The 13103-nt window shown below is 45.2% G+C and overlaps 1 protein-coding gene across 7 annotated transcripts in view; it reads right to left on the bottom strand.

The window, feature by feature from the left end:
- LOC121824409 (testis-specific Y-encoded-like protein 5) overlaps positions 1-12872 on the bottom strand; it is a 61327-nt gene extending 48455 nt beyond the window's left edge. For all 7 annotated transcript variants that reach the window (XM_076555945.1, XM_076555942.1, XM_076555941.1 and 4 more), the window contains exon 1: positions 3698-12872. In XM_076555945.1, the coding sequence (XP_076412060.1) occupies positions 5981-7216 (1236 nt within the window). In that variant the 5' untranslated portion in view covers positions 7217-12872 and the 3' untranslated portion in view covers positions 3698-5980. The remainder of the gene's footprint in view (positions 1-3697) is intronic.
- Positions 12873-13103: the final 231 nt, after the last annotated feature.

Raw genomic sequence — 13103 nt, 5'->3', positions numbered from 1 at the left:
AGGGTGCTACTGTTCTGACTGGTTGATTTCACAAGTCAGTTGGCCAGGGCCAGAGATGACTCTGATTTGAGCCAAACTGTGTTTCTTTCACTGGACTTATCTGAGCCATCTTCCCCTAGTTCTGGGCTCCAGGGTCAGGGTGGGTTTCTTTAGCCAGCCCCTTTTCCCTACATCTGTAGGAACACAAGCTTAGTTAGCTGGAACCCAAGTGTAATGATAGGAGGACGCTGCATAATTCCTAACCAGAGGCTCCTGCCTGGAAAAACAAGTAGATATCAATGGCATTCTACACTCTACACATCAGCCAGTAAAAAAACTCGGGGATACTTACACATCTATGTTGATTGCTGCTCTGTTCACAACAGCAAGAAGGGAACCAGTCTGGATGTACATCAACAGACGAATGGATAATGAAAATTGGTACTTATACACAGCAGAATTTTATTCAACTTAAGGAAAATTGGAATTTGCAGGAAAAATAGATGGATCTGAAAAGTATATTATGCAAGATAACCCAGAAGCATAAAAATAAAACCTACCAATGTTCTTTTTTATCTGTGGATCATAGATTGTATACATGTGTGTAGTGATGGGTGAAAATATGGGTAAAGCCTAAAAATCTAGATAGGGGAGACCATGAGAGAATAAAAAGAATTGCCAAAGGGGAGCAAAGGAATAGATGTGGCATTAAGAGGAAAAGAGACGAAGGCACTTACCAGAAGGGTTAGGGAGACAGGTGGAAATGGTGACGCCAGAGGAGAATCTACTAAAACACACTTTGTTCAAAATGCCATAATGACATCTAATACCTTGTATATTTTTTTTTTTTTTTTTTTTTTTTTTTGGTTTTTCGAGACAGGGTTTCTCTGCGTAGCTTTGCGCCTTTCCTGGAGCTCACTTGGTAGCCCAGGCTGGCCTCGAACTCACAGAGATCCGCCTGGCTCTGCCTCCCGAGTGCTGGGATTAAAGGCGTGCGCCACCACCGCCCGGCTTCTAATACCTTGTATATTAATTTTTAAAAATTTAAAGAAAAACTCTGAGTTAAAAAAAAAATTAAGGCTGGTGAGACGGCTCAGAGGGCATGGACACCTGCCACCAAGCCTGACAACCTATGTTTAATCCCCAAGATACCCGGGTGGAAGGAGAGAACTGATTTTGACAAGTTGTCTTCAGACCTCCTCACCTGTTATGGTATACTCACACCCACACATACACAAGGTTAGGAAATCTGCATAAAGATCCTCATTCCCCACTCTTTGGAGACATACTTACATGAGGCCTCCATGGCCCTAAACAAACTCTGGAGCGCCAGAGTTGCTGTCCCTAACACACACACACACACACACACACACACACACACACACACACACACTCACACACACACAGCCTGAACAACTTCCTACACAGGCATCAGCTCCTCATTTCACAGGGTCTCTGAGCATCAGGTCAGCTTGTTATCCTTATAGCAGAAAATATTTTTGCACTCAAGTTTGTCTCTATAAATAGTTAAAAGTAGGTGAGAACGTATTCTGGCAATTGACTTACTGTTAGGAACTGTAAGAATTGTTGTGAATTCTTGAACCAGACTACCCAAACTTAATGCTGGAATCTAACCCAAACAATTTTTTTAGCTTCTTTTTATTCCAATTATTTATCACACATCTTCTAGGACTATGAAAAGAAGGAATTTAATCTTCATAATGTTACTGTAAAAGTACCTTGAACATGATAAGTCTTAGAGACTATGCAAAGAACGCACATTATCCAACAGAAGAGCTAACCCTCAGCACCTCAAGCTGTATTTAGAGACTAGGTTTTTAAAAGGGAAGTGGAAGCTAAGGCCCCTGGGGTGGATCCCAGTTATGAATGGCTTGCTTCCTAGGAGGAAGAGGACACAAGACACACACCAAGAATAGACCATGTGAATACAGAAATCTGTCTGTAGTCAAGGAGAGAGGCCCTCAGAAGGAACCTCACCATGGCAACCCCTTGATCCTAGACTTACAACCTTCAGAACTGAGGAATTAATTTTTGTAGTTTTGTAGCTCCTAGTCTGTGGTACTTCACGCAGGAAGAAAACTAATGGAGATGTACATATGAAACAATCAACACATTTAATGTATTTACCCCACTAGCCCCAGGACATCTGAATGTAAACCAAGAATAAACGTTTATCCAACACTGGAACACCAACTATGCCCCCAACACTGCATATTATTTATTTAGCATCTTACCTTTGTATGCAAGCCTAACTTTTTATCACAATTTTATTTGCTGTATGGCAATGGGCAGGCTGTGGCATGCACGGGAAAGTGGCTTTGAAGGAGTTGGTTCCTCCTTCACCTACGTCATGGCTCAAACTCGAGTCTTAGGCATAGCCAGAACCTTTCCCTAGTGAGCATGATGCCAGCCCCGACGTGCTTTCCTTGTCGGTTAGAACCACTCTTTTTCTAATCATTTTCTGTGGTGTTTGGTCATCACAGAAGATGGCTTCTCCTGATGGAAAGAAATGGTCCTTTCTCTGGGTGTGGAATGAGCAGAGCCTACTTTCAAGATGCATGTTGAGGTACCTGAAAAACTTTTGGAGTCATTTGTGGCTGGGCGAATCTCCTTCCTCATTCTGACTTAGGTGATCATTGTGTGAAGCTAGGGCAGGTTTTTTGTTTGTTTGTTTGTTTTTAACTTCCCAGTTAATTCTAACATGCAACCAGGGTTGAACACCATTACTCTAGTTTTAAGGGCCTTTTTAAAAAACATTTTTTTTCTCATTTTTTTATTAGTTCTTTAAAGGGCCTCTAAGGTCACTTCAGTTGTAACTCAAAGTGTAGTCCGAATGTCACCAACAATTCATCACCTGGAAGTTTGTTACAGAGTCCTGGCTCTGCCTGACTACTAAATCAAAATCCACTGAGCAGGATGCTCCACATAATTCAAATTCACTACAAGATGCTAGAAACACTGAATTCCCACGAGAAGTATCTGGAAAACTCATTATAAAGAAGACTAGTTGGCTTCCTCCAGAGCCACACAAAATGCCAGAGGAAGGGCCTAAGAAGCAGGATTTCGTGTGTTCTTGTGTAATCAGTCATGAGGCCTGAGGCCTGGGACCCACTAACCTAGGCCAGTGAATACCACTCCTCACTTCTGCTCAGCCTCTGTCTAATAACCCCTCCCGTTATAATTCTGCAATGTGAAACAAAACAGTAACACAAGAATTTTTATTATTATTTTTCCACCAAACATGCACACTTGCAAGTATTTATGCTGCTTAGTAACAGGGAAATAATCGCATTATTACCAGGGTATGAAATATCAACTACAACAACCAGTGAAAGATTAAGTTGGAGAGATTATTTTCACAGAATACAGCAACCCTAACAATCCATAAAAGTCTCTATGTAACACAGGAGAAAAGACTGATATTGTGAAGGGTATCTTACATCAGGATCTTAGCAGATTTACAGCAGAATGGCCTCTTCTTTTGTGGATGTGGGGGAGAGTAGAATATCCTCATCATCACTCCTTGAGTTTCATAATTATGAAGACTCATTTATAAGGCCCACTTCTGAGAAATCATTAATTTACACAAAATGATACACAGAAGTTGACTTGCTGTGATCATTAGAGTGTACCCCACAACTATCAACACCAGAGCCCCAATCTCCCAAAGTACATCTGACTGCATCGGCAACAGTACCTTGGACTTTTGATAAACAATGCAGGAGGAAGAGGCGCTACGGATGAAATTCAGTTGCTCGTGGCCGATGATGGTAGACGGCACATAGGGTCCAAGAACCACCTCCACTGCTCCTGTTTGTGTGAATTTACACAATGAAGAGCAAATATTATTTTAAAGCAAATTTGTACAGCTCTATTTCCCTCATTAGGCAAAACTACAAAAAATTATAAGATTTTACTTTGAGGCCAGATACACAGCATATAGCACAATCTTCCACACACACAAAGCTGCACCTAGAACAGAAAACATCCAACACAGTAACATTGCTTTTGGTTTGTTTCTATGATTACAAAAAAAAAAAAAAAATCCACTAATGATGATAAAGACTGTCCAGAACTCTGGATCCATCCTTGCCCAGGTATGTTTACCAACAACCCCTTTAATTCTCCCTTCCCAACCCTGAGTAAGGTCTCTCCTGTCACCTTCATCACTGAGCGATAGGATCACACTCTGTAGCTTCACAAGCCATTTCTGTCAAGTTTTTACTGATCCACTCAATACCAGGCTCATACCTATTCAATGTTCTCTTGCTGTGATTCCCCTGCCTATCATCCCCTTACCACTGAGTCAAGGACCCCCTCACAGAGGTTAGGATGAAGTCTTTCGTGGCCGGATGTGGGTCTGGAGAAAGACTGGTTTAGAGTTCTTCTTTCCAGGGAAGGCGAGTCAGGACACAGGCAAGCCTGGGCAGAGAGGGCCCAGCTCAGCCTGCACACTCACTAGAAACATCTAGAACAGGCCCTGCCTATGCCTGTCCCTAAGAACACCCTGGGATCCCCCCATGGTGAGTGTATTTGGGCTAAGAAGTGAGGGAAGCTGGGGTTGAGGACCCAGTTGCACAGGCTACCACCGGAGACAGAACGAAGCGCCTGGGTCTGTAAAGGAACACAGAAGACAAAACTAGAGTCCACAACACTGCTGCCTTAGTGGCGCCCTAGCAGATGTGCACAACTTTAGAACTACAGAATGAATACAGGAGTCAGGCCCAGGTCTAACCAGAGACCCTCTTGAGGCCTTCTGGTTTTTTGTTTTTTCTTTTTTTTCCCCCTATCTCAGCCTACTACATGCGTGTGCATAGGAAGCCCTATCTACCTTCCTAGCTGTATACAGAAAAGCCTGGATGATGAATTTCTTTGTCTGAGCTGATGCTATTTTAAAGGTAGGAGGCAAGGGGTGGGGGTGGGGGACAAGGAGGAGAGTAGGAAGGATGGGGTAGGTAGGCAGGGAAGTGGACTAGTTGCATGGAGGTGTGAAGCAAACACAGCATACAAATGAAAGATCTGTCTTCCTCAGCATCCCACTGAAGAACTCTTGTCCCATCTCAGCAAGGAACAAGGAGAGCTGACACAGATACCTAGTTGATAAGGCTGTGGCCCACAGCCTTACCCTCCTCAAGACTCACAATATGATAGCAACAAGCATATGTTCACAAATACCAGGCGGCCCACCAGGAGGGTTCCTAAAATCTGAAGAGGGTAGGTTTGTAGCTCATGCACTTCTGAGGATGCCTGGGTCCATAGGCGGGTTCTTGAGGTCTTTCATGAACAAGTCAATTGGAGCCAACAGTCAACAGACTGACTACAATCAGGCATGGCCAGACTTGGATGAAGGTTCACTAGTAGACTGGCCCAGAGGCAAGAAGAGATGTGAAGAACACAGAAGTTACTCCTGTTTGCCCTTGACCACATCCACACCCAGTAGTCTGCTGGGCCCTAGGCTGAAGCTGGAAACAAAACAGGAAGAACCTTGGTTGTTGTCCCCAGACCCACAGAACAATAAAATCTGGCGGATGGCCAATGCCATGTGCACTGGCTTCGTTTTGTGAAGGCAACAGAAAACCTTGCCATTGATAACATGCATGGCTAAAATGAAGAGGAAGCCCAGCTGACTGGCCACGAAGTAACATAGCTTGAGTATCCATCTGGACGATGACTCGGAATGTCCACCAGAAAGACAGGTGGGAAGGGCCAGAGCTAATAACAGGGACTGGATAGTGTAAAGCTGCATACATCTTAGTGCTTAATATGCAAGCAGTGAGAGTGAGATCACACAACATGTGTCACTACTGTGACAAGGTGAGGTCACGAGGAAGCAAAGAACATGATCACCAATTCCACATTCTTGAAGATCAGTCCAAAGCGGCTGCGGTGTACATAAGATGGCATCCACAGAAGGCAGACAACCAGACCCGCATGCAGCCTAACAGGTCCATCGGGAGGTAGTGGGGAGATCCATGCAGCATCAGTTGGACTGCTTCGCCCCAGGCCCAGCGGTCTCCACGGGCTGTTTTGCTGGGCCTGGCCTTTCTTCCTTGCCTTTCTCCCCATGGGCTTCTTCATTGACCAGGTAGTACTGCAGAGGATTGGGCCACAGGTCCTCGTTGATTATCTCAAGGATCTTGTCAGACTCAATAGAGCCGTGATTTGAAAACCACCCAAAGAAGCTACCATTATTTTCTGGGCTTTCCTTGCTTAGGGACTGTAGATCATGACCTGGGAGCCACTGGATTGGAGCTGAGCGAGACACCACTTGACCGGAGGGCCCACATCCATATTCCTTGACGAGCACCTTATTTTGGAAATAGGGGTTTGGGGCAAAGTAGAACTTGATTTTGTGGCCCAATCTAGCGAGGCCAAGCTCTTCCACCTCCAGTCTGTTCATGTAGGTCAATACCTCCTTATCTTTGGTATTCAGAAAAGATGACAGCTGAGGATGGTTCTCAAAAGCTTTCCCCCAGAAGCCGGGGATGCTCTCGATAAGGAGGTTCCTGCGCTCTAAATGGTGAAGGCGCAGCTGGCCAAACTTGCGGGAGAGCCTGAGATAGGCCCTGTCGGCCTGTGCATTCATGGTCTCCAGCTTTAGCTGGACCGTCTCCAGGGTATCCATGCTGCCTATCATGGCGAAGGACCCTGACCCAGCATGCTTCTCTGCCACCTTCCTTTCCTCCCCCCCTGGGACAGTGACCCCGCAGCATGGCCCCGCAGAGCCCATCTTTGGCTTCCCACTGACTGTGGCCTGAGGTCTCCTCCCCGCGGCGCTCCGAGCGTCTGGGGCCCTCCTCCCGGGAACTCGCCGATTTCCAACGCGGGTGCGGTGTCGCAGCCTCGCCAAGGCTCCCACGGTTCCAACGAAGCCGGTGTCGGTGGCCAGGCGCTCGGCGAGGGATGCGGCCAATTCCAGGGCTGGGTCAGTGGCCCCCAGCCCGCGCTCGTCCGCAGCCCGAGCCCGCAGCGCCAGGCCGCAGTCCAGCGGGACGCGGCAGGCCGCATCGTCCCCGAGCTCGGCTGGTTCCGAGCCTCCAGAAGCAGCGTCGGCCTGCACCTGCGCGTCCGCGGCGTCCTCCCCGAGCTGCGGGTCCTGGGGAGACTTCGCATCGCGCCAGGCCTCGTCCTCGGCGGCGCGGACCCGGGCTCTGGCCCGGCCTTTGCCCCGGCCTTTGGCGCGGGAAGACCTTCGACCCCTACTCCGGCCGCTCATGGTGCGGGCGGACACCGCTTCAAAGCTCCGTCAGCCCAGGGTCTCTACCGAGCCGGCCTCTCCATGGCAACCGTGACGTCACCACGGCAGGACCCGCTGCTCCCGGTGATTGGCTCCGCTGCAGCGGCTGCGCACCAGCCCACCCCTCACGCGCCGCACCCCCTTAATCTTCTTTTGCTGTTAGAAAGTCAGTTTCCACCTGCAGTTGACCTTGGTTGTCTTGCTGATTCATCTCCTACCATTGATGGCAAGCGTGTCCCCAGGGGCTCATAAGACACAGCCTTACAATGGCACCTTGAAGATAACTACCACCAGTCACCATCATCAGTTTTCTACTCTTCCTCTTCAGTTATCAACATTTCTGTCTCATCACATAATTATTCCACTGTGAGATTTGCCCCAGCAACTTAACTCTAGGGAATGTGTAGGCAGGTGCCATAATGCTGATCTAGAATGATTTAGAAAGAACAAAAAGTAATAGCAGCTAGTATTGTATAATCATACACACAAGGCACTTTGCTGAATACTTTTTTGCATTATCTCTGTTCATGAAGGAGGTATTGTTATTATTCCCAGCTTTTTGATAAAACTGCAGCTGAAGGGCTGGCATGACAATTCAGTGGTAAGACACTTGCATAGTGTGTGGGAAGTTCCGTCCTTAGTGAAGAGGAGGAAGAGGAGGAGGAGGCGAGGAGGGGAAGGAGACGAAGGAACATTTTGGAGATTCCACAGGTAGAGAGGAGGCCGTGGCTTCTCTGACTGCCTTACCTATGCTATCACGATCTGTTGGCCCTTTGCACGTGACTGTGCTGGCTCCTAAGAAAGGCAGTGAGCAGACCCCAGACTCTTCTGCCCGGGGCCCAAGTTCTCCAGCTGCCTCAGACCTACGTAGAGTTGCACTGTGGATCCCAGTCCAGAGCCAGAAGTAAAGGCCCCAAGTCCAAGCTGCTGTCGTTGGAATAGGACACATGTAAAATGAAAATATCACTCTAGAAGTGTAGAAGGATTTCCGGGTGAGATTCCGAGGCAGAGGGTTTCTAGGAGCAGTGAGGAGGCCCTGGGAACTTTCCACAGCCAGCAGAAAAGCAGCCAATCTGACTGGCATTTCTGGAGGAGTCCCAGATCCTATAGCCAGATTACAGGACCACGAGTAGTGAGGGAACCCATGGCCAGCATGGATGTGTGAAGAGAAACCTGAGTGGATCTTCCAGGTCCAAATGCAGCAAAGCTCTTGCAGCAGTAACAGAGAAGTGAGCCCACAGGCCTCTAGGGGTTCAACCCTTCCTTGCTTTTATCATTCAGTGTCTTTGTGGATCAGCAGTTGGGCAACATCCGGAAGCTTGCTTCAAGGTGCAGAACGACCAGATCAGAAGCTAAATGTTAACAAGTTCTCAGGTGACATTTATGCGCATAAAAATTCAAGAGTAGAAGATGTGGTAGGGGGCCATTACTCTGACACAGACAGGCCCTAGTTTAAACCAACTCAATACAGGTGAGTTCTAACTTTCCCAAAGGGCAGGCAGATGCCTGCAAGGCTCCAGCTCCAACACAAGTCTCACCTCTGTCTGTCTGTCTGCTACCCTCTACGATGACTCTGGTTTCACTCTGGTCTCCAGGCTCAAAACCTCTGTGCTGGTCCTTCCTACTACTTTAAAATGCTCCTTACCCCACATGTGGTCTGGGCCCCCTTTCACTTAAATTTCTCACTCTCAATGCCATCATATTTGAAATTCTCAAATCTTTCTATTTCTAATTGTTTGTTTGTTTTCCATAGCACCTATCAACGCCCTACATACTGCCCATAGTTTAGGGTGTTTTATATATAATCTTTAAAGCATATACATTTATTTATTTGGTGTGTGTGTGCGCGTGTTAGTTTAAGTATAACACAGTGAAGGTGTGGAAGTCAGAGGGTAATTGGAGAGAGCAGGCTCTTTCCTTCCACACTGTTGAGTCTGGGCTTTCCTTCTTGTTTTCGCTGCTCTGTGTACCCCACGCTAGCTGGCCAGAGCTTCTGGGCGTCTCTCCTGTGTCTGCCTCCCAGCCCATCACAGGAGTAGAGAGGTCACAGATGCAGCACAGGCCACTGCACTGTTTGATGTTGTTGTTGTTTGTTTGTTTGTGTTTATGTGCATTCCAGGGATTGAACTCAGGTGGTGAGGCTTGCAGAGTTGCGTCAGTTCCGAGCCCCACGGTTTATTACCTGTCTCCTCTCCAGAATGTCATCTCGGAGGGTATTCTTTTAAAAATAGCGGGAAGGAGCCACACCATACAACAGGGCCCACATGGGCACTTATTGAGGGGAGGGGAAAGAAGGGGCAGAGAAAGGGACAGAGTCCCTGGGGATGAGAGCGAAGGAGAGAAAGAGAGCCAGGCAGGGCCTGCCTTTTATAAGGGAACACAGCAAATGCACACAGGGGGTGCTCAGATCCGCTGAGGATGTATCCTGTCAGGACCCTAAGGGCGGCCAGTACAGATGCCTGAATGCTAATACAAGGGTCTTTGTTCACTGTATCTTCAGTTTCTGCGTACAAATAGCACTTAATCATTATAGATTGGAAGAATCAAGTAAAGCAGATTTTTTTTTTAAAGTTTATAACTGGTGTCTTAAATTCAAAATACTCCCCTTCACAGAAGCGAAGCTATTGGCAAAAGCTATATTCTCAAGTCAACCTGTGGGAACGTATTAAACTCAACATTTGGCCAGAAATTTGTCTTTTGTTATGAAGTACCCCTCAGGGACAACGTGTAAGTGAAAATCTGGAGTGACAGATGAGAAAAGTAAGTTGAAAGGATTTCTATTTGACTAGTGGGGTTTAATTAGTCCAGCGATCATCTTAAATCCTTGTTGAAGGCCTTTCCTATCCACTGCTTCCCCATCTTCTAGTCAGCTCAGACTACAGTAAGCAGTCCTGACCTGAATCTCACCGGACACTGGCTCACTGTACCTTTTGTTCAGCGCTTAGGCACACACTCTTTTTCCCAGTTCTATCACAGAATTACTTCTTAAACCGGATAATCATGGTCTGGAACTCTGTAAACCTCTAATAAATAAAAAGTAAGCTGAAGCGGCCTGTATCCCTCTACAAATTGGGGCACTTCTCTGAGCACTCGAGGCTTAAGGCATCTCTGATGTCAAAAGTCTTAATCCAGCTACAGTATCTACAGTATATAACTCACCAGAGGCTAAAGCCACTGCAGGATTAACAGTGGCCGGGTCACTGCAAACACAGTTTAGTGTGCAATCTGCCTTGGGCCTTGTCTTGTCCTGTCAAATAGATATGTATCACGTAAGTAGAGACAAGTAAGAGACTAACACTCTTTACAGAAATACTCTTCTGGTCTGGATCACCTGGTCCCTGTAGCTTTTGCATTTAAAAGGCTGGTTTGTGGCGATGAACTGGTTTTCTTCCTGGGTATTAATATCAAAGCTTATATGAATGAAGCTTAACTGTGTAAAGGGGACTGTGTATCATTTTAATTTTATCCCTCGGAGCACCTAGCATGGAGCCTTGCACATACTAGTAATTATGATGAAAGCTCACATTTACTTTACTTTAAACAATGCCACATCTTAACTCATTTAATCCCTGTAGACACCCTAAGGGGCAGAAGCAATTATTGCTCTCATTGGAAGATGAGGTTACTGCTACAAAAAGTGTTTCAGCAGCTTCCCTAAGGTTACAAAGCCAGCAAGTGGTTTTCACAAAGTCATTTCAACTCCAGCATCATGCTCTTCCCTAGTGGCCCATGATGTCAAATTGTAGCTTGAAAGACTAATTGCTCCAGCACCCTAATTGTTTTTTTCCTCTCTAGTAAGTATTTTCAAAGTTATATATACATAATTATACAAAGTTATATATGCATACAAAATATTTATTATGCATATGTTAACATCTATACAACATATACAATAATAGGATTTGTCAAAGGGTGTGTTAACATATTTGACCTTGCAGTACTCAACATGAATAAGTTTAGTTTCGACAGCCAGTGGTGGGAATACAGCCCTTCAGTTTCTGCTCTGCTTGTCCTAAGCATTCTGTGACTATTATTAGATAAACATAAGCTTATCTTGTACTCAAGGGATCTAAGGATGTTGTAACTTCTTCCTAATATGTAAGGACTTAGTCCATAATAATGTGAGTATGCGATTCTTTTTATTGTGGCATTTTATTCTTGGCAAACTTAAAAATAAGTCAAATTGTTATAGTTAGGCTTTGCTTTTGTTTGAAAGTCTGGTTCCTTCTGTTTCTTTTAAGGTCAGTTTTCCTCAAATCATAGAAACTAATGAACTTGGAAAAGGACATCCCAGCTACCCAGTCTGTTCCCCAGCCAAGGGAACAACATTTCCCACAGTCTCTCTAGCAGGGTCTCAGGATCCCAGACTTGACATTTTTAGTAATGGAACTTTTCTTTTCTTCCCCAAGGAAACACTTCAAGCCCCATTAGATGGCAGTGAGTACTGCATGCTGTGTGGAATTTTGCCAACTAACCCCCATCTTCAGCTTCTAGAAGGGCATGGAAAAGAAAGCAGTGTCAAGGGAATATTTTCAAAGCCAATGAAAGAAGGAGAGAAAAGCTTAACCTCTTATGGTAAATGTCCAGACTATCTGAACTTAACATCTTGAAAAATGTGCTTAGCATCTTCAGAGGCCCCAAAGCTACAATTCCACAGTAGACCACCTAAGTCATCTCAGTTCATTCATATAAGCAGCCATAGAATATTTTAAAGTATTTCCACATGTGTTTTTCCTTCTTGGAATTCCTTTTTATTCTGAAATACCAACACTGCTTAAAAAAGATCTCTAGGCTAGAAAAAGGAAAATACTTAAGAATCCAGAAAAAGATTTTTAAATTAAATTTATCACTTTTAATTCCAAAATGTATCCTGAGAAGCAAAGGCATAATAGCATTGAAACATATAAACACACATATACATATATATATGCATACACAAATATATGTATATTTATATGTATACATACATATTATTATATATGTGTGTATATTTATATGTTTCAATTCTATTATGCCAAAAATAATACATGTGTGTGGAGGGGGTGCTGCCTAGTTTTATGTCAACTTGATACAAGTTAGAGTCATTTGAAAGGAGGGAACCTCAGTTGAGAAAATGCTTCCATAAGATCAAGCTGCAGGGCGTTTTCTTAAATAGAGCTAGATAGAGGGAGAGACCAGACCATTGTGGGTGGTGCCATCCCTGGGCTGGTGGTCCTAGGTTTTATAGGAAGCAGGTTGACTGCTCTTGAGACCCTTTTCCTCCTACTGGGTTGCCTCGTCCAGCCTTGACATGAGGGTTTATGCCTATGCTTATTGCATCTAGTTATGCCGTGTTCAGTTTATATCCTGGGAGGCCTACTCCTTTCTGAAGACAAACAGATGAGCAGTGGATCTGGAGGAGAGGGGAGGCAGTGTTGTGAGGGGTGGAGGGAGAGGAGGCTGTGGAAGATGTATTGTATGAAAGAAGAATACATAAAAAGAAAAAAGCAGGCTGAGCAAGCCATGGGGAGCAAGCCAGTAAGCAGCACCCCTCCATGACCTCTACATCAGCTCCTGCCTCCATGTTGGAGCCCTGCTTGAATTCCTGTCCTGAATTCCTTCAGTGATGGACTAAAATGTCAAATAAACCTTTTCTTCCCCAACTTGCTTTTGGTCATGGTGTTTCATTACAGCAGTAGTAACCTTTAACTGGGACAATATGTATATGTGTATATATGGTAAATCATAAATCATCCTCCTGAGCAGCAAACACATAGAATTTGTAAGATAAACCATAGAAGAAAAGTATGTTGTGGAGTACTGGCCATTTCTCCACCACACAAAGAGAACAAACCTTTATCCGATGTGTGATTAAAGAGCTTGGAGG

Source organism: Peromyscus maniculatus, chromosome 20 (genome assembly GCF_049852395.1).
Source record: "Peromyscus maniculatus bairdii isolate BWxNUB_F1_BW_parent chromosome 20, HU_Pman_BW_mat_3.1, whole genome shotgun sequence".
Lineage (NCBI taxonomy): Eukaryota > Metazoa > Chordata > Mammalia > Rodentia > Cricetidae > Peromyscus > Peromyscus maniculatus.
The sequence above is the reverse complement of the archived record's forward strand: the minus strand, read 5'-3'. Positions and strand labels throughout refer to the sequence as shown.